General features: G+C 43.9%; 1 protein-coding gene across 2 annotated transcripts in view; it reads left to right on the forward strand.

Moving 5' to 3' along the window:
- The window catches only part of USP10 (ubiquitin specific peptidase 10), a 943,776-nt gene that overhangs the window by 283,378 nt on the left and 637,606 nt on the right, over positions 1–22,792 (forward strand). For both annotated transcript variants that reach the window (XM_069636257.1, XM_069636260.1), the window contains one exon: positions 18,677–19,708. In XM_069636257.1, coding sequence (XP_069492358.1) covers positions 18,677–19,708 — 1,032 coding nt within the window. The remainder of the gene's footprint in view (positions 1–18,676; positions 19,709–22,792) is intronic.

Here is a 22,792-nt window from a genome sequence, read left to right on the forward strand (position 1 = left end):
TTGAGCGCTGCAGTTCGTCAACCTCCGCCTTTTCGTCCTAGGGGACAGCAATGGAGGGGAGGTTCCTTTCGATACTACTCGTCCTTTGGTAGAGCGAGGGAAGCTGCTAGTCAAAGGGGCCAATGTAGGAGTACCAGAGGTGGAAAACGGGGTACTCGAGGTGCCAAAGCCGCTCGGGCAGTTGCCTCTTTGCCCCCAGGCACTGCCGCAGCCGCTTTAGCTCAGTCATGAGGCCATGTCACATGGTTCACCGGTTGGGGGGAAGGCTGGCGCAACATCTTGTAGAATGGCGTGCCATTACTTCAGATGTGTGGGTTCTGGAGATCATAGCCCACGGCTATGGTCTTCCTTTCTGGCAAAGGCCTCATGACAATCCACCAGGGAAGCTCTTTGAAGAGTCCGGATCCGCTCCTTGCGCAGGAAATCAAATCCCTGCTGGAGAAAGGCGCCATAGAACTGATGCCTGTAGCAGACCGGAACAAGGGATGGTATTCCCCATATTTTTTTGATCCCGAAAAATGACTGGGGATTGAGACCCATCATGGACTTGCGTGGTTTGAACAAGCTCCTCAGGAAGGACAAGTTCAAGATGGTTACTCTCGTCCTCCAGGCCCTTCAACTTCAGGACTGGCGTCTATCGACCTCAAGGATGCTTACTTTCATGTGCCGATTCATCCCAACCACAGGAAGTACCCGAGGTTCACGGTTGGCGATTCGTATTTTCAGTTTCGGGTCCTGCTGTTCGGATTGACTTCTGCCCTGAGTGTCTTAACCAAGCTCATGGTGGTGTTGGCAGCGTATCGCAAGAAAGGGGTCGATTCACATCTACCCCTACCTGGACGATTGGTTGATCAGGGCGCGCTCTCCTGAGCAAGTCCTGGATCATCTGTCAGTCACCCGCCACTCCCTTCATAGGCTGGGCTTCTCCCTCAACTTGAAGTCCCACTTGACGCCTACCCAGCGGCTCCAGTACATCGGATCAGTGCTTGCCTCCCCAGGTGAGGGCTCATCACATTCTGCAGATCGTGCACAAGTTTCAGCTTGCCCAGAATCTCCCGGTGTTCGAGTTCTTGAGGTTGCTCGGCCGCTTGGCATCCTGCATTCTACTGGTGCCAGAGGCCAGGTTGTGGATGTAATTTCTGCAATGGGCTCTCAAGATGCAGTGGTCGCAGTCCTCCGGCAGGATGTCGGATCCTGTTCAGGTGCCGCCCTCAGTCGCCCCGGATCTTCTGTGGTGGGCTGTCAAAGGCAATCTGATGAAGGGGGCTCCTTTTTGGCTACCCTGGCCGGAGGTAACGATCGTGACGGACGCAGACTCCATATCAATCTGTTGGAACTGAGGGCCATCAGCCTACCTCTGAAGGCTTTTCTGCCGTCTGTGCGGGGGAAGAATGTCCTGATTCTGACGAACAATACAGTGGCCATGCACTACCTCAACAAAAAGGGGGTTGGGGGCAGGGTCTCTACCACTGTGCAGAGAGGCGATGCAGATCTTGTTCTGGGCCATCCAGCAGGAAATATAGATCTTGGGAGTTCATCTGGCCGGAGACGAAAACGAGGCGGCGGATGCTCTGAGCAGGCAGAGCACAGTCTCTCACGAGTGGGAGCTGGCTCCGGAGGTTCTCTTGGAGATCTTCGCCCTCTGGGGGACCCCACAAGTGGATCTCTTCGCCACCAGTGTTAATCGGAAATGCGAAAGATTCTGCTCGCGGGAATTTCCTCCAAGAGGAGCCTTAGGGGACGCGTTCGTAGTAGAGTGGTCCTTCCCACTGCTGTACACGTTTCCTCCAGTCCCCGCCATTCCGCAAGTGCTGCGGAGGTTACGGAGGTTCGGTTCCCGAATGATCCTCATTGCTCCGGCACTGGCCAGGAGAGCTTGGTAGCCGGACCTTCTAGACATGTCCATCTGCCCTCCACGCTGTCTTCCCTACCGAGAGAATCTGCACTCACGGGAGGGGGGGGTTGGGTTCTCCATCCAGAGGTCCAGTCTCTCAACCTTCATGCCTGGTTTCTGAAAGGTTGAGGTACAAGGAAGGCCTGCAACAAAGTTCCTGTACTGTTGGAGAAAGTTCTGCGACTGGTGCAGGGTAAAGAATGTGGCTCCTTTTTCATGTGCCATTCCTGTGGTTCTGTCTTTTTTTTGTTTTTGTTAGCCCACAAGGGCCTGCAAGTGGGTACCATTAAGGGTTACCTGGCGGCGCTGTCCATAGTTGAGCGCTCGTCTGAGGAGTGGTCTTATTTTAAGATTCCTTTGATTTCTCAGTTTCTGAAAGGGCTAACTAATGTGTTCCCACCATCGCCTTTCCAGGTGCCTGGTTGGGATTTGAACTTAGTTCTGAAATTCCTAAAGGGAGCTCCGTTTGAGCCCTTACATTCTTGTCCTTTGAGACTGTTGACCTTTAAAACTGTATATTTGTTTGCGGTTACTTCCGCTCGCAGAGTGAGTTGCAGGCACTATCCGCCAAGCCACCTTTCACTGTTTTCCATAAGGTCAGGGTTGTCCTTAGGGTCTGTCCTTTTCTTCCGAAGGTTGTGTCGGAATTTCATTTGAGCCAGGTCATTCTTCTGGCGTTCTATCCTCCTCCGCATCCTGGTAAGTAAGAGGAGAGGCTCCATAGGTTGGATCCTAGGAGAGCTTTAAGTTTCTACATCTCACGCATGTCCCGGGTCAGAGTGGACGATCAACTCTTTGTAGGATACGCTGGAAGGCGTTTGGGTCAAGCTGTTATTAAGCAGACCTTGTCCAGATGGATTATCTCGGCAATCTCTGAATGTTACCGTTTGGCGGGTAAGGACCCACCGGTGGGTTTATGGGCCCATTGTACTAGGGGTGTGGCTGCATCTACGTCTCTGCAGACGGGGGCAAGATTTGGCCTTTGGCAAGGTGGTCCTCTATTCTGCAATTTAATTGGGCATTATAAAATTCTAAATTCTTTTCCCACCTCCATACATTGTTACTGCTTTGGGAGTCTGTCATAGATGTGGAATACGTCGGCGGACGCAATACCTTCGAAGAACAAGTTACTTTCTTACCTGGTAACGTTCTTTCGATGGGATGTTCCTCCGATGTATTCCATATTACACCCTCCCAGCCTGCCCTCTACAGAATTTCTTATGCGATTGCAGCTTATGTTTCAGCAAGGCTTTCTGTAGTCATACTGGCAGATTGGTGCCACACGTTCTGGGAAAAAACTACAACTGAGGCTACGGGCGTCGTGCATCCTACTTATAACATCTAGTGACGACGTCTCGACGGAGGCCCACGAGGGAAAGCGTATCGACGTCAGGACGTAGGAGTCAGACGCCGAAAATGTTTCCGAAGCAGCACAGCTGTGGTGATTACCTGTCATAGATGTGGAATACGACAGAGGACCATTCCATCGAATGAACGTTACCAGGTAAGAAAGTAACTTGTTCTTCTGTACGCGTTGCCTCTCCTGCTACGAGTGATCAACATACTCGGACCGTGCCAATGCAGGATGATACTCATCGCCTTGGTGTGACCGGGGCTGATTTGGTACCCGGACAATCTAAGCCTGTCGGCGCCACCTCCAGTCAAGATGCCAGTGGTTCCAGATCTTCTCACCAGGAAAGGAGGTGCAATCCTTCACCATGACCCAGGATCGCTGGGCCTGAGTTTGACGCCTGCAGCCCTAGAGATTGGAGGATATGCGTTGCCTGACTGTTGGAAGGTCCTCGCCAAAGCCAGGGCGTCGACTTTGAAGTGCTATGGTCACAAGTAGAAGCGTTTCGCTATGTGGCGCCAGTCTCAGAAGATTAGACTATTTGGAAATGCCTAACAGTAGTTTTAGGGAAGTCTAAACATTTCCATGCACATTCAGTATAGGTCACACCTATTCTCGGGGAGTAAAAACCAATGGTTACTTTCACAATTGCATTCAGTGATGCAAGGGCAGTAGACCCTACCATTTATACACTGTCTTAGTACAAATCACCCAATCAGTCAACTTCACAATATACTTTTTGTGAGTAGTGAAACACTACTTCTAGGTGCAGTAAAAACTACTTTTGTGATAAGTTATACTAGGTGAGTAAATCCGAAGGATGTAATATTCAATTACAAGTTTTTGAGATCAGTGAAACACAGATTTTAGAGGAGCAATAACTCTAACTTATTTTTTGATGGCACACAGCAAGCACAAGTTAGGTAAAACCCACATACTTTTTTAACCTCACAATGAAGGGGAAAGTAAAACCTAATAGACTTATCCTGGACAGGCTAGCAACAAGTCAGGGGAAGCAAGACCCAGTTGGGGTACACTCCTCCTATTACCCTGCAGGAATAATCTGGTGAAACCAACACTTTACTTTTGGGAAGAGGCACAACCTAATCACAGTAAAGTAAAATACATTCACATCTACATTCTATTAGAATGGCAAAACAGTTTCTAAGGAAGACAAAATCTTGACCATACTTTTGAGAATAGTGCATCACAAGTAAGAACTTTTGTAACTATTCACTCTTAGAATTAAAGTTACCAACCAACTTAGAGTTACAGTTACTAACTTTTAAACACTTATTTTCTTTTATAGCCAAAAAGGCCCAATCCCTTTGAAGTCTTTCCCTTTTTCTTGGAGCATAAGTGTTCTCAGTGGCAGAAGGACTAGTGACCAACGGGCAGTGTCAGAATAGGTTCTTTAGTAGCAAAAGTCGGAGTTCCTTAGGGAAACTGGGCAAACTGGCGAGGTCTTTACTTCAGAGTTAGAAGAGGGTCAAGGGGCTTCGCAGAAGACACCCTAGCAGGATTCTAGCAGTGGACTGGGTGTACTGGATGAGCCTCCCCATCACAGAAAACAACCCATAGTTACATAGAAATCCTTACAGGCTTAATTTAAGTACATACCCAAGCCAACACAGTACCTCAGCATTGAAGATTTTGCAGCAGGAGGACTTCAGGGTCTGCAGCCAAATTCCCGGTCAGTGGATTCCTTGTCTTGACTGAAAACAAGCCCTCAGAAGGAACTTTGCAGCAGGGATCGATGAAGGCTCTAGGCAAGGTTTCACTCGCGGCTGAATGCAGTTCTGGGGATTTGGTGCCTTTTCAAAGAGCACAGAAGAAGACAGAAAATCACGGTTGAATTCTCGTTGTTACAAAGGTCCAGCACTCTGTTGAGGGGACTTTTTTCAGACTCGATTCGTGTCTCTGGAGATCCACCAGGATGCCCACAAAGTTTCTGCGAGATTCGCAATTTGGAAGACCGGACAATGGCTTAACGTCCCAGGGTATTGGGGTTTTGCAACAAGGGTCGCAGCAAGGTGTGGGATGGCTCAAAATGCAGAGTCCCCGGTCACTGGAAATAGTTTCAGCCGCTTTTCCTTAATCCTCCTCTTCGGTTTTGGTTCCAGTGGTCGACTTTTTTTCAGCTTCCAGGTTTGCAGTATTTATCGGGAACTACAGCACAACCTCTGCATTCTCCCCGCATTTTACAAGAAGGGGCGGTCTGGTTGTCCAATCAGGACAGCCAGCCCTCACTGGGATTTTTACCCATTCAAATAAGGCATAAGACAAAGGGCTGAGGAGACTCCCTCACTTCCTGCCCTCAGACTGGAGTTTGTGCGGAGAGTCCAGGCGACTCCGGTCAAAGATAAAAATCACACAAAGGAATTTCTCGCCCTGGATGTCAGGGGAAGGAACAAGAAACAACAAACACTTCAATGGCGAAGAAGACGGGGGGTTAGGGGGCTTGCACTTAAAATGAGCACCCTTGGGTTCCTTTACTGCAGCTGTGAATACAGCCCATGGTAAAGGTCCACCAAATTAATACAAGGTATCACTCCCACCAGCATTTAAAGGTAAGCTTGTCCCTGTAAAAGAATTGTTAGTTTTAATGTGAAAGGGGATACCTTGCATCTCCCCAGCACCCCACATAAGGTGGGGTGTGCTTGCTTCACAGAATAAAATGTAAGAGATCCTTTCTACCCTTTGGAACTGTCTTTTACTAACCTTGGGTGAACTAAAGTTAAAAGTGGAGCCCCTAGGGCAACCCAGCAACAACAGGCACTTATTGCCAATAAGTTGTTAGAGAGGATAACTTTAAAAAGACACTATGGAGAGTCTTAATGACACCCATAAAAAGAGTTAAAGATTCTGTGAGTGTGGAAAAAAGGTTCCCACTCACTGAGGTATTAAGGAAAAATATCCCACTAGTAAAGCAAAAAGTTCTGGGGTTGACCCAGGTCGGGAAGATTTACCAGTTCTGTGAAAATCTTACCTAACGGGGGGGGGGGAGGGGCTTTCGAGCCTATGCATCAGGCTCCTCTCGTTCCTCTCATGCAAAACTGCTTTCCTTGTGGCCAATACCCCTGCCAGGAGGGTAGGTGAGATCCAGGCCCTATCCTGCAAATGGCCATTCCCAACTTGCCACGAATCGAAGGTGATGCTGCGGACGCACCCCATTTTTATCCTGAAGGGTTAGTCTGAATTCCACCTCCACGAGCCTTTGGTGTTACCAGTTTTTTCCCCCGAAGCCTTCATCACTGGCTGAAAGAGCCTTGCACTCACTGGATGTTGCTCGTGCCCAGAAGTTCTACATGACATGCACAAAGTTTTTGAAAGACTTCTCAACTGTTCGTGAACTTTGGTCCTGTGAATCTTGGGACGTCCTTGTCCAAAGCTTGCATCTCAAGGTGGCTCTCTGGCTGCATCATGCGCTCATCGGTTGGCGAACCGTCTGCTGCCCAGACGTCCAAGATCCCACTCCATATTGAACGCTCAGATAACGGCATTCCTGTCTGGTGTGTCGCTGCTTGACATCTGCAGGATGGCTACTTGGAGGTTCACACACACCTTCACGAAATTCTACTGTTGATGGGGATTCCAGGGACGAGTCCAGAGTCGGCCAATCAGTGCTACCCAACCTGTTCGTTTGAGGTGAGTCTGTTCCAGAGGTAAGAGTTGATTGCTTGTGTTGACCCTTGCCACCTCCTCTGGTTGTGTAATGTTGTACTCCTATGTATTCGTTATTCATGAGCATGTGAATCCATGCCAGACCCCATGCTGGAGAAGGAACAAGTTACTTACCTGTAACTATTGTTCTCCCGCATGAGTCTGGAATGGATTCACATGCAAACCCACCCTCCGTCCCCTCTGTGCTCTTCTTGGTCATACGTGCTTACCAAATCTGAAGATGGCTGCCAGAGGAGGGGCTTTGGGAGAGGACTGTCATTGGATGGGGGCAGTATGACCCAGAGGACAGTGATTGGTTTAAAAGAGAAATTCAGTTTTCTAAGGGCAAGTGAAACCTTTTTTCTTTTACTGAGGATTCCCATCCTGATGACTGGGAATATTCACGAGCTTGTGAATCCATGCCAAACCCATGCTGGAGAATAATAGTTAACTTTCACCACACAGCTCAGGGCCAGTGGAGAGACAGCACAACACCACATCAACTTTCTAGAACTTCTGCAGTTCTCAAGGCTCTGCAGGCTATTCGGCATCTATCAGGTCAGACAGTGCAAGTTCTCACAGACAGCACCACCACTGCCATGTTCTTACTAAACAAACAGTGAGGCACACGCTCTCCAAGTCTGTCCAGGCTATCCCAACACATTTGGAAGTGGGCACTCAAGTGGAACATGTTCCCAGTCTCTCAACACGTTCCAGTGGAACTCAATGCTCTAGCAGACCCTCTGAGCAGAAATCCTCTATCCGAGGAGCATAACTAGCAAATCATCAGATATTCTAGACAACGTCTTCTCCCTGTGGGGTTCTCCTCCTATAGACTTGTTTGCCACAAGCCAAAACGCACAATGCCCAGCCTTCGCGGCCATGTTTCCCCAATCGGAGTCCAAGGGAGAACGTCCTGTAGATGAGCTTGTTGGGGAAATTTGCTTAATGTCAGACGCCCCCCCACCCCCCAATCACTCGACATCACTCTTCAGCAGTATAGTGCACAAGATGCACCAGGAACAAGCCCCGCTAATCCTGATGGCTCCAATGTGGGTAAGACAACCATGGTTTCAACACATGCTCAAACTGGCAATGAGCAAACCAATCAAACTTCTGTGCCCCTCCAACATGATGTCCCAGCACAAGGGGAACAACACTCCATCCTCAGTCTATGAATTGGCTCCTGAAGTCATAGAGTTTGGGCGCTTAATCCTTCCTCAAAGGTTTGTGGCTATCCTAAAGGAGGCACGGAAACCCAACACCAGAGACAGTTACTTCAACAAGTGGAAAAGCTTTGTGGTATGGTGCAGATCACAATCTCTAAATCCAAAAATGTTCACCATCCAACATTCTAAGCTACATGCTTTATCTGCCAGCCTAAAACGCCTAACCTACAAAGCAGCCTTTCTGGTAACCATCACCTCGATAAGACGAGTCGGTGAGCTACAGGCCCTATCGGTTCAAGACCCTATCATTGTGATCCACAAGGACACGGTGGTCCTTGGAACACATCCTAGGTTTTCACCAAAATTCGTATCCAACTTTCCATGCCAAACAATCCATGGAGCTGGATTTTGTTACTATGTATTTTCCTTTTGGGCTAGCTGGACCTTTTTTTAAAATAAGTATTCAGTTTACTTTTTGGGTTGTTCTTCTCAGTGGTGAACTGTAAAAATAAAGATGAAACATAATCCAAATCAGATCAAAACGCACAGAGTGGGGAAAAAGGGCTCACTCACTCCAGGGTTCAAATTAAAAAGTTCTTAAATCCACCAAAATGGGCTGGGGCTCTCTAGGGTTGAAGGGAATTGGCACAGACATGTGAATTCTCCCTAACACTACTTTTTTCCAAAAACCATCCGACTCGCTGGAAGAAGCCTCCATACATTAGATGTAACAAAAGCTCTAAGGAAAACAGACCAGCTTTTTGTTTCCATAGCAAGCGGTAGGGAAGGTGATCCCATTTCAAAAAATGCCATCTCCAGCTGGATAGTAAAATGCATTCAGCTGTGCTGTTCACTATCAAAAAAGACCTACCTTTCACACCAAGAACTCACTCTAACAGAGGTACAGGAGCTACTTTAGCATTTATTGCAAACGGCAAAGTAGCTACTTGGAGTTCCATACATATCTTTACTATGCATTACTGCATTCACCCATTCTAAAGCAGATTCACAGGTGGGTGGTGCTATAACACATTTGCTGCTGTACCTTCTCACAACCTACCTCCTTCTCCAGGTACTGCACGCTAACCTATGCACAGCATGTGATCGAAGCAGAGCCACAAGCCTTAGAAGGCATACATTACTCACCTTAATCGTATTTCTGATGTTTGTAACAGCTTAGATCCACAAATGCCCTCCCTTCCTCCTATCCTGGAGTCGAAGATGCATATACTGTTTTCTGCTTCATTACATCTGTACTCAGGCTACACTTCATGCAACCTCATGTCAGAAACAAAACAATCTGAAGGACCTAGACGCGTGAAGCACCATAGGTACAGTAGACGTCGAACTAGGAATAGTATTACTATTGCGTCCAGTTGACGTCCCTTTTTGAGTTTTGAAAACAAATTTTATAATCTGCGACTACCTCTAGATGTTGGCCTATGCTTAGCATGTGAATCTAAGCAGATACAAGTATCAGAAATACAATTCCGGTGAGTAATGTATTCTGTATACAGACCACAAAGCAAGGAGGGGAGTTCAGTATTAGTCAGCCAGCGTGTGAGTGGCATTGAAATCAGGTAGGCCGGGGAGAGGTAATACAGAGGGAGAGATGAGGAAGCCTTTTAACCCGACGCTTTTGTTTCTTTCCAACGCGAGTACAATGTCTGTAGTTACATGTGAAAACTGGGCATGTAGTTTAGGAGAAATGTTTCTGTGCATTTAAACTAAACATTACTTTTGCCATTATTTTTAATTTCCACAATGATCTTTGCTTACCTGATGATTTTTCTGATGGGATTAATAATATGGTATTTTATATCTGCCTTCGTACTCGCATGCTTACTGAATAAACCAGCCTTTAGGAGATTAGGGATATTAAACTGCATTATCAAGACAACTCTTTGTCAGTGTTAATAATTGCAATGAGTCAAATGTCATCTGAGTGGGTTATGAACCTTCATTTTCCCTGACTGTTTTTGATCATGCTGAACTCGCTGTAAAACTATGCACAGATTTGCATAAGCTCTGCCATTGTCTTAATGAGGCTCAGACATGAATGACTAATGACCACAGGTCATTTATCACAGCCTCTTGAGGAATGGAGATAAAGGACACTTGATTGTGCATAATCCGTATAGACTTATTTTAAACACCTGCCTCTGTGGCTGTAGGAGATGGCAAAAACCTATGCCCCCATGTGCTTGGTCTAACTACCCCTGAATAGGGGTGGAAGTAACTGTGGTCAGAGGAAGTCTTACAACCTGGTGATGGTTTCATCTGCACCACAAGATAGTTTTGAAAGTTGGATTGCCTTGGATGCAAGATTTCTTAAACATATGCTTTCTCGTTGGTGACTAATGCTGGTATATTGTTGACAAACTGTAACGGGGAGCAATGGGATAATATGGCAAATTCTGGAATGCTTACCTGCCAAGTGACATTTTGAGAGGGCAAGCTGGCCTCCAAACATTTGTTGATGGGTGGACTTTGCTATATCAGAATACCAGTTTCGGCAGTGATACATAGGCAATCATGTCTGTGTAAAAAAAATAAAATAAAAAAAAACACAAAACAAAAAAAAAATTCTAACCAGATGTTCAAGATAACATTTTGCATTCATCTTTTTATAGTTCTGATTTTTGGGAACACATGCAGATATCAAGGGGATTAAAACAGTTAAATGTTTTAATACATCAGCTGGTGTTTATGGGTTTTAAGGCATCTGCTGACACCTTCCTATTGAAGATACAGGGGTAGACACCACAGGCCCCAGTTTACTGGATCATCGACTCAACAACAAGGGTCCTACCAGCCATTTGGCCATCAGCTATTAGTTGCACTCATCTCAGCAACCAGTCATGCAGAATAGTGTAAAGCCCTATATTGGTAACACTCGACAAAAATCTGCTCAAACAAAGAAAGCTTGACTTTCTCTCTCTTTCCTCCCTCCCCCCCCCCACCACAACTACAAATGTTATCAGTGGGAAGCCGAATTTTGCCTCAAAATGGGAAAACAGATGGTCAGGCAGTTCAGATTTAAAGTTATACAACTTGAAGATGCGTAAGAGTTTGAAGAGATGCCTCAGCCACAAAAAGCATTGACTTGTCCATGCCGAAAAAGGAAGTCCGTCAAACCCACACAGGGAGCCCTACCATGAATATTGGTATCTCAATTTCTTAAAGTGCTGGCATTTTGAAAGTAAATATTGGTGGATCTTATACAGCAAATGCAGCTGTTGAATGTCAGTTTTTCTTTTGACTTATAGGATGTCTACTTCTCTGTTCACGAAAAACATTGGATGTTGCTGTTTGTGGTTAGATGATCATTGGCAGTTTCTCGTGCTGTCATTTTGGTTTGCAATGATTGCAAGTGTTTACACATTTCCTCGCACTTGTAGTCCAGCTACAAAGAGAAGATTACCAGGCATACCTCAACAACTGGCTGGTCTGATATGTCAGTTGGGAACGATTAAAGAAAGCGATGCACCACCGCCTGCAGCTTAGATCACTGGTATCTAGGAGATGGGATTCAGTTCTTTCCTACAGGGTAATTGCACACCATAAGAGTATTGTTGAGGCCAGTGGATGGTTTCTCTCAATGGGAGACGTGGACAAAAGCGTACACTAAAAATGGGCAAGTTAAGATAATTCTGCATTTTATTAGCCCTATTCAGATTAGGGTTTTCAGGAAGTTGTAACTACAAGTGCTTCAAGTGTCAGGAGATTTGGATGATTTTGGGCAGAGGGAAGCAGAATGAGAATAGCATTACTCCAGTTGACAGGCATAGCCAAAGGTATGCCTCACAGATTGCCTTCCATTTCTTACTTGCCAAGTGTCAATTATCACTAGCCAATGGCTAGGGCAAGTGTTCCCAGGCGTATAGCTGGTAAAGAGCACAACATCTCGATGCAATGTACTCCCAAATGCCACAGAGCTCCTATTACATTGCTTGGGATTACATTTTCCTTCACGGGAGAGGTTAGTCCTTTATGACTCGGTGGAATGTGATATAAATGTTGTGGACAAAGGTATGCATTCAGCTAGAGCCAAATGTACCACTACACTTGTTAGATTTTCTTTAAGCGGTGTGGTCCTTGTGTTACGTGTTTCTTCCTGACTTGGGTCCTTCAAGCTCACCAAGTTCTCCAATAGGTAGTTATGATGGAGCAGCCCAGGCCTAACTCCAGGAGTCGGAGTGGGGTTAACTGGTGCAGTACCCACTTTTTGTGTATACCCAATGAGAAAATGTCCACACATTATATATTTTTATAAACAATCTTTGAGAGAAAAGGCAATGATGGAGAAATCGCTACACTTGGACGTAAATAAACGTTGTAAAACAAAAGATGCTGGAATTAATCAGGTAAGTAAAATATTTTACCAAGTTGTTTAGAGTTCAATAAGGGTTCTTTCTAGAAAAAAGAATGCAGCAACAGGCATGTAAACTGCTTTATCTAGGCTAAAAGGTTTTAGAGGCCAAGGGCAATGAGTATAGTGTTCCAAAGAGCAAGTTCTGGAAGTTTCCGCGCAATGTGCCCCTCATGAGACCCTTGGTGAGAAAGAAGAGGTGCAGGGATGAAGAATTAAAGTAAGAAGAGACACTCCAGCCAGTGCCGGATTGTCAAAAGAGCAATAGCATGGGATTGAAAAGCGGGGACCCCAGGACCTTTGGGAAGTATGATTATTGAATATTTGACAATTCTCCAGGTCGAGGATCTGAACAAGAGGAGTGGAAAGGAGTCTGCTGTAGTCACTGGTAGTTGTCGATGCAGGGGTCCCACGTCTGGCTCAGGTCTTGGCCCCATGGATGGGTTTGGCTTAGAGACCCCTGGAGAGAACCATTAGTATTGAAGAAAGGTTAAAGACACACCAGAGAGGAGTCAGCCATGGACAAAGGGTCTGGTGCGTGAGTTGTGGAGTGCGGATGCAGGAACAAAGGCAGCACAGCCCCCTAGAGCTTCCTGGTCAGGAGATTTGGAACCATAGAGCTTCCCTGATGTCCTGCGATGAAAATTCCCCGGTTAGTATGTCTTGAAGAGTCTTTCCATTCTGGTGGTAAAGGGGATCCTGCTTCTAAGAACGGCGATTCAGCCACAATCTGGATCATCGGGGCAACAAGGTCTTCGAGGAGGAATGGTGCGATTTGTTCCCACTTTATCAAGTTAAAGGACCGCCACAGAGGGGTTCTTCTGGTGGTGGTTGAAAGCAGAGCTTTTTCCTCTGTTTTTGGAGCATCAAAGGATGATTGTGCAGAGCTTCAGTCCTTCCTAGAGAAGCAGACGTTCCAGAAATTCAGGTACCGTGTTTCGGTAGTAGACCAAGTGAGTTTTGACACCTTTTTTGAAAAATGTTTGCAAGGAACTTGGGGTTAGTCACCCTGAGTTACCTGGGGGAACCCAGACATGGACTCTCGGCTCACTGTGCTCAGAGAGGCACAGATCCACCTCACTGATGAGGCCCAACAAGGCTCAAACATATGAATGGGGTTGCTGTTGGTACTCTTGTTCAGAACGGAATTTCCACAACATTTCGGTGGTGGACTGCCCATGTGGGCGGGACAAAGACTGATATGCAAATGAATATTTCCCATCTGTGAAAAGTACAGTGAGCAAAAAGCGATGGCTGCAAACTCTCAAAGTGGGGGGAAAAACACAGAAGAGGTTATCATGCCATGTTCCTTCTGGAGAGGGGCACCTGCTACCTTTTTTGAAACATGAGTTTTTATGGGGGGGTCTTTTTTATTTAATTTAGCCCGCCCCCCCAATACAATGATCCACAAAAGAACACCACTTACAATGTCGTAGTACTTTGTAGATTTTCTCCCTCACCTGTCCCACCCCCTCCTATCCCTGAATCAACACGCAAGGAAGATAACCAAATCGAGGTTACAAAAGACTATTTTACCCTATAATCTAACAGCTTTAGTCTTTGTGTAAAAACTCTGGACCGTATAATCTCCTTTTTAAAAAAAAAAAAAAAAAAAAAAACAGGACTTCTCTTCGCTCATCAGAGAATCTTGCACTCTCATTTTGTAAAACATATGTCACCCATTCCAAAGCAACACATTCCCACACTTTTCACAGCCATTCTTGGAGCGTGGGCTCCTCCATTCCCTTTCCACCTTTGGGCTATGAGTAAAAAAGCAGCTATAATCAGAACAGCAACGGGCCTTCGCGTGGCTCTAGTTGGAGGTTCCTTCCCTTGCTCCCATATTCCCAATAAAGCTTCCATGGGGATTCTTCCCTCATCCACATCATGCAAAGAAGTGATTGTGCTCCTATAGTCTCCTGAAAAATTCAGACGCTTGGGAAATTCCCACCATGTGATCCCATGTAACAGCGGTGACCACATTCCCTCCAACATTCAAATGAGTTCGGGAACATTTTCTGACTGTTATAAAGTGACATCTGTATATCATTTTGTACAACTGCTCGTCTATTTGTATGGCCTTTGTTAACAGGAATATCTCTCAAAATGTTCCCACATGTCAATTGGGATACCTTTCCCCACAGATTTCTCCCAGCTAGTCATAAACAACCACTTCTCTTGTGTAGCAGTGTTGCTGACAATGTCGTATATATCAGAGTTCTACACTTTTGTACCCTCATGCATTCATATGTCAAAGTATCCTCAGTTAATGTGTTTCCTACTTTAAGGCACATGCCCAGTTTTCAATGGCTGAATGTATTTTGGCCAAGGCCAAGCTTGACATGTGGATTTTCAAAAAGCAGTGTGAAAGGAAATTAGGGTAACTCAGTGGCACTGCCTCATGCCAATCTGAGTTTTCTTTTAGTAATAGGATTAAATGACTGAGATGGCACCCTTGACTGTTATGCAATTATGGTTAAAGCCATAGGTGGAATCAATTAACTATTTGTTCAACAGTGTTTGGTCCCCTGTCATCCACTCTGTAAGGACCCTTATCTGCACTACTATGTTATGTGGTCTTGTACTGCGCACTGTTGCCACGTGGTCTCTGGTACTCTGGCGGATCTGCAATGGAAGGAGGTTTGGGCTGGGTTTATTAGTGAGATTGAGAGGGAGAAGAGCAAGCAAGCTGTGATGTGCTGTTGGCAGCTTCAGTTTGGAAAAACCGGTCACTGACCATGGGTGCGTTTTTGGTTGGTAGCAGTCACGTGGTGGTGCGGTATGATTGTGCATGGGTGCTTTGTGTGTGCTTGTGATTGGTTACATGATGGGTGTTGTGAAGTGTGCAGTTTGTGGTGTGGTAGAGGTAAGGTTATGCTTATAGTTTGAGGTAGAGTATGCAGAATAGTGTATTTTAGGACGGCTAGTTAGTGCGACACATTTTCTACCCCCAAAATCCATCTAAGAATCATCTACAAAGATCTAAGTATCCCTGGTCTTTGGGATGCATGAAGATAATTTCATTATCACCTATTATTCCATGTAGACTCAACAATCTCTCCTGCATAGATTTGTGTTCCTCGAGTGGACACACTATTGGAAAACCTACAGTAGGTGTGTGAATATTCACTTTAAAATATCAAGCCCCCCTGCCCAAACCATAATACCACAGGGCACTTTCTGCAGTTCTCCTTGAGTTTTTCAAAAATAACTAGATAATTTTGTCCTGTAGAGAGAACCTACACTCTTGCGTCGGCCTGACCCCGATGTATGTAATGTCTCCCTCCTGTTCACGTGTAATATTCTGTCTTATGCTGCATTAAGGGTGGTTCCAGAAACCTCACTAAGGTTTGTTTTTCTTGAAGTACATTGTGGCTATGCTTCAATTTGGACATAAAGCTGTTGGACAGTTTGCCTAAGCTCTGTTAAATATATGGCTCAGCTTCTGTTTTTAATTTGCTCCTTTTTCTCCCTCCTTAGAATATAAACTCTCCTTTTCAATGTGCCCAGTAGTTTGCATGAGAGTGAATGATGCAGACCATCCAAGTAATTCACTATTATAATAGTCCTTAATCCTTTTTTGTCCGTAGAGCCAACTTCAGATCACCATTCTCTGTACGTCTTTGGCATGAAAGAAGAGTAGAAGAGTTGTCTCTGGGATCAAGTCATTCCACTGCTTATCTGGTTATGGAGTATGTTTGAGGATGGGGAACTATGTAGTATAGAAGTACCACAATCACCAAGGTGTAAAACTGACAGCAAACTAGGAGTTTGAAAATTAACCTACGTGGAACTAAGTGCTTTTCGGTCTGTGTTTTGCAGTTGATTACAGCTTTTTGATTTTCAACTAAGGAATTTGTAGCTGCATCGACATTCCATGATAAAGCTGTTGTCCCACTACTCTATTTGTTTTTGATTGGAAACATAGTTAATAGTTTTTCATCAGGAATGATAGAAATAGATTCTGGCACTTCTGACATTGTGATTTAATCTATTGGTAAGATCAAGTAATTTACATATTAGAAATGCTGATGACAGTTCTTACTACTCTGGCCTGCCCTTTCCTCCTCCTACCAGAACATTCTGCAGAAATTATTTGAAAACGCACAAAGCAGGTTGACATAGGGTCATGGCCCCTCAAGCCGTGTCATTAGTTTTCTAATTTGGATAGAGCCAGACGCAGCAGAAATGCTTTGTGTATTTTTTTTATATTTCTTTTTGCCTCCCCACCTCCACCTGACAAATGCTCTCTATTTCCCCTTTTATATAATAAGCACCCACACAACCTCCCTTTCCACCACTCTCACAGCGGCTGGTGCACTTACATGCTATACATTTTCTATCATATTGTGGTATACTGTTTTTACTTTCAAGTGTTAATTTAGGGTCTGTGTAACTAGGATAAACCCCTGTTAATATGTAAATATTTTCTAACAGACTAAATGAGTTCAACATTCAGGGGGAATGGCAATATAAAATAGTTGTCTCCCTGACCAATTGTGCCTCCTCAAAATCTTCAAGAAAGGCTCTACTTGATTTACGTATTGTCAAATCCTGCCCTGCCAATGCCATATGCTCCATCCGCACCTCCACAACCGCTCTTCCAGTTCTCTCAACTAACACCTCAATGAATTTTGTGATTGACGAGACACAAAGGTATTTGGCAGAAGTCGAACGCCTTTTTGGGTTAGTTGTCTTTGGCAGGGATTATATTTTATATTTGTATTTATTACATTTTATATAGCGCTTTAAGCCAAAGTGCTTTACATGAAACAGGAATACATAAGCAATATAATACAAATCATGAGTCAAAAAACCAAGAACAATATGCAGAGCAATTTGGCGAGATCATTAGAATAAAATCTAAGTCGGCTAAAGCAGGTGAGGAAGTGGTAGAGCTGTCAAGAGGGAGATTGAAGAAGGTGGGATTTTGAGGAGCGGAATGTTGAGTAAGAGGAGATGGAGCGGAGAGGGAGAGAATTCCAGTGGAGTGGGGCAAGGAGCTGGAAGAAGCGGGAAGGGGCACAAGGCGCAGGTGGGACCGTGAGTAGGAAGTGATCAGCAGAACGGAGGGGGCGAGAGGGAGAGTAGAATGAGAGGAGTGAGGAAAGGTAGGGAGGGGCAAGATCAGGAAGGGATTTGAAGACGAGACAGAGGAAGTTGAATTTGAGTTGAGAGTGAAAGGAGAGCTAGCCAAGTGAAGAGGAGATGGAGTCATGAGGAGAGAGGGAACAGAGTACGAATAGCAGAAGGATGGACGGATTTAAGGGGGCAAGATGTGAGGCCAAAGAGGAGAGTTGAACAGTAGAAGAGACAAGAAAAGATGAGGGAAGATATTAGGAGTTTGGTGGAGTGAAAGGTGAGGGAAGATTGGATTTTATGAACATTGTAGAGATGGAAGCGACCAACGCGGGAGGTAAGGGATATGGTGATTAAAGGAGAGGTTCGAATCGAAGTGAAGGCAGAGATGGAGAGTTGTGCAGGGGAAAGAGGGTGGAAGGAAGGAGGTAAGGGGGAAGGAAGGGTGTTGGCAGGAAGGAATAAAACTTCAGTTTTGTCAATATTTTGGGTGAGAAAGTGGGAGGACATCCAGGATTTGAAAGCAGCGAGACAGGAAGCGCGTTTGATGTGGTTGTCGGGAGTGAAGGAAGAGGAAGTGTTGGGTGTCATCAGAGTAGAATGATTGGGGCTATGAAGGAGGTATATAGCGAGAAGAGAAAAGAGCCATGCACAGAAGGATCCATTAAAACATCGATGGACGATGTTGGCAAGAGTACACAAAATTGTAAATGCTATAGATTTCCCTTGGAAATACTAAAAGCATGGTGGAAAGTCTGCCTAAGAAGGCACTTGTATTTTGTTGAGTACCCTTTTAATATGAAAGAATGCTTTTGCATGCAATGTTTCAATTATATACAAATGAATGGTAGATTTCTTTGGACAATGTTTGAAACGTAGTGCGGGTTATTTTTACAAAACCTTTGATACTTTACAGATGGATGCTGCAGCAATTATGTTACATTTCTAAGTTGACTCAGTGAATGCACTGGGTTGTTTAATGAGGTTTGGCTGAAAACAGTGCAAACAGTTGAAGAATAATGTGTTTACTCCAACTCTTTCCTTTTCCTTTTTGCCTTTATTCCAAGCTTTCTGCCTTTATTCTTGCTGCAATCATTTCTGGCAGTTGTGTAATATTGTCAATAACGTATTACCTTATTTTCATCTAGGGGAGGAGGAGGATGATGACGACGATTACCAGAAAATAGAGTTTGGTGTTACTGAATTCATAAACACTGATGTGTCCCTGATGAATAATACAGATTACAGTATATCAAGTACTCTGAACCCGCAGGCTCCAGAATTCATTCTTGGCTGTTCACAGAAAAACAATGAGGATGATCTGCTTGATGAAAACTATGAATCTATGAACTGTCATTTCTCGGAACACACACACTCTTTGGATAGTGGTTCAAATCCTGAAAATGAAGGGATTGGATGTCTTGGACAGAGAGAGCGCAAAAAGAAAAAAAAACGACCTCCTGGATACTACAGTTATTTGGAGGATGCTAGCGATGGTGCTGGAGTTACAGAGACCCTTGTCAATGGCCATGTAGATTTATCCGGACTCAACAGTATAAGCACAGAGGATCTGCAATTTACAGGCAACATACTAGCATCTTCAACCTCTCCTAGGACTTGTAATAGCCCAGAGTATTCTGTGGACTATAATGAAGCTCTATCTGATGATGCTTCAGCTTCCAATGCACTAGAACATACCAGGACTGCAGGGCAGCCCGACTTAGACAGTGTTATATGTTATGAACAATCATGCATCCCCACAGAGTGTGAAGGGGATTTCCCAGAAAGGACAGTTGTACTGCCTTATGCTGGAATTGATACTACTGAGAATCATGGAGTTACCAATGGTCCGATACTTGAATTCGCTGAGGAAGGCACCACTGCCAATGGGGTAGAACTGCACACTGCGGAAAGCACTTGCTCGGAGCTAACCAAACAAGAGGAAACGTCATCTACTGCTGAGGCAGCGGCCACCGTTTTAGGATCGGTCTCTGTTAACCAGCCTGCTAAATCATGGGCTAGTCTTTTTCACAGTTCCAAGCCCTCTGCATCGTCGCCAGTATCCTATGTTGAGACTAAATATGCCCCGCCTACCACATCTCTAGTCCCTGAAAAACAGGTTGAAGTTAAAGAGGGGCCTGTTCCAGTTTCAGAGGATTCCGTAGCCATAAAAATTGCAGGTATAGTTTACTCCGACCAGAGTAAAATGAAGAATGTTGGCCAACACTTGCCTTGGAACAAAATTCAGCCACATTTCAAATAATATGAATTGTTAAAGTGCGGTATGTTTTTAAATTTCAAAGTAGGTTTGGGGGTTGTAAGTACAGATGCATTTCACTAACAGGGCTACTAAACACTCGATTGTGCATTTTTCTTCCTTTGAAATCACACCAATTCATGATTTTTAACCAGTCACTACATTGGAATCATTTTCATTTTGCAATTGGTCAGATCTGTACATCATCAATCATGATAGAAACGCTATATGAATTGGCATTGGCAACCAATACCTAAATGCCCAATGCGTTACTGTGCAGTATTTCCACCCCTGTAATGAAAAGAAAACTAGACTGTTAGTTCAGATACATTTTTATGAAAATAATTTAGCGTTTTTATTTTTTTTTTTTTTAAAGGAGAGGGAGTAAATCATTACCAGTTTTTATTTGCATTTTATACATTGCTGTCCACACAGATGATTGATTTTCATGGTTAAAAAAAAATCCTAATGTCAAAAATGGGGTCCTCTGAATATTGAGGTCTTCTGTGCCTCATTGCCTTGTTCTTCCATTTACCTTTTTGGTGGAAGTAACTCTTTCTGGCAGAGACACAATGCACTGTCAAATTAATGTGGCTCTGTGCCTCTCTTCCATAGGTTGATTAATCGCTTGTGGGAAGAGCTGAGATCTTAAATACTGCTTGGCATAATTCTTTCCATCTAACTTGAATCCAAAAAACTCCTTTGGTGATCATTTGGGCTTAAGACAATTCTTAGCAGGTTCATCAGATGTGTCTGCAGTTCATGAGATATTTAACCACAGTAGCTGTGGAAGATGCCTCAAACGTTCCAGGAGGAATGTTATTGCCGTTGAGAGATCGTCATAGTGCAGTGACCGAGTCACTCTCCCACTGGCTGTGATATACGTAGCCCAATATTTTGTTACACTTGCAAATGTAATTGTTTTCAGATACAACTTAATTCATGTAGTAAAACCTTTGTAATGCTGTGTATCTATGGCATGATTTGTTTGCTACATGCTGGACCACAGATGGATGTGTATCAGTACCATGCCATTCATGGAGGGGACACAAAGATTTACTTCTTTCTGAAAGGGCTTAGGTGGAGGGTGGCCAGTTATCTTTTGAAGTGTATTGACCTATAGTGTAACAAATGATACCAATAAGTTTGAGTTCCCTGCTACGTTCATAAACCGTTGCAGATTTTGTTTACTGAAGTGAGGTCTTTATTATGGTTGGAGCAGCTTTGTCATAGCTGTGCGCAATTGGCGTGGTCACAAGGTTAATGGTATTTTTTTTTATACCCGCCTCCATGCCAATCTATGTAGCCAACATTTTGATGATACGTGTGTTACACCACAAGACATGACAGCATCTTAATAGCACTGGTGCTGATTGGCAAGATGTTTGTTCCTTGTTTAACTGTTAAATTAAACTGGGATTTTGTGATGCAAAATAATTCATTCAATGCCAAGACTAACATTTTAAAACACCCCCTTGTCTGTGTTTGTCAGATGCCTAATATAGCAATTTGGGCACATGGTGGGGTCCGGGGGGGAGGTTGGGGGGGGGGTGCGGGTGCAGAAACAGAATTGCACCACTTTGTTGGTGTTTTATTCATAAATGAGCTTAGTGTTCACTTTTAGTTTGGGCGTTTTTTTTCTTTTAATTCAGCAGCTACAATTTATCTGTATTGATCATTTTGCTGCCTAGTTATATTTAGAACGTTTCTAATTTTATTTGCCATAAAATCATTTAACAGTGCGAAACGGCATCGGATTTAAAAACTGTTTAATAATTTTATTTGAAAGGGCAAAACTCAGTTAAAAGATAACTGAGATGAATTATTCTTGTGGAACAACCTTTATCCCCTGCTCCTGCACATTATTGCTTTGGTGTGAAGTGCATTTTCAGTGTTTTGCTGTATCCCATTCTTTCAGACGCATTGCAGAACTATCCTCTATACTTTGATGGATAATGCAGGGAGTGCTTTAACTTTAAAACAATTTAACATGCTCTATGAAATGGTTTATAACCTTGTGGTGAAGACTACTGTACGTTTGGCTTAGCTTTTTTTTTTTCCTACAGCTGAGCTTCTCACTTGGACTGTCAGGAAAACATGATCCATAGCTGCCATGTATTTTAATACCTCACAAATATATTTACAACCAGAAACAATATTATAGTAGTGATGCAGGTTTTTTTTTTACACTTTGGTGTTCTTCTCAAATTACAATTTCTATGCAAATTTGGTACCAATGGACAGGTTTGTGAACCAGGTTTGCACCTATGAGGGTTGTTTTGTAAACTGACAGGAACACCATTTAAAATTGACTAAATTAAGCATTGCTTTTCCCTGATTTGTCTAGCTGGTAGGCGATAGCCCCTCTCTCCGTTTGCACCAAATAACAGCCCTTGATCACTACATAATTGTTTGAAGTATGTACTGTAATGCAAAACGCATCTAATTTACAGATATGTAAATAGTACTGCTATATGTAGTGGCTGTTCAATAGTTCTATAAAAACCTTATTAAAACTCCTAATTGTTGTGTGGTCTTTGCTCTTGCATGAATTAACAATTTACTAGATTTATATATGTATGCAATTGAACAATATCTGATTACTTTGTCAGATCATGCAGGGATGGAAGGGGTATTGAAACTGTTAAACAACCCAGGGACCTTAAATTTGACAATATAAATTTTATATTTTTGGATTGTGAGGGCATTATTTTTGGCTGGATCATATTTTGTTTTTGACAACATTAAGTAAAAATCAAAGAATGCCTTTGCTGTGCCATTTTTCATGATGGTTTTCAAAGGAGAAACAAAGTGGCCTGTAAGACAATTAACTTTCCACAGTCATAGCCAAATGTTCCTCTCTGCAATAGTGAGAATGCAGTTATAGATTTAAATCTATGATCTGCGTTTCTCTTAGAATATTGAGAAATTCCTAATTTCTCCTTTAAACCCAGTGTTTACCACAGGCACTAAAGTACAGCTTTCTTACAAATATTTTATAGTGGTC

The sequence above is a fragment of the Ambystoma mexicanum genome, chromosome 1q (assembly GCF_040938575.1).
Source record: "Ambystoma mexicanum isolate Mex_15411 chromosome 1q, UKY_AmexF1_1, whole genome shotgun sequence".
NCBI classification, from domain to species: Eukaryota; Metazoa; Chordata; class Amphibia; order Caudata; family Ambystomatidae; genus Ambystoma; species Ambystoma mexicanum.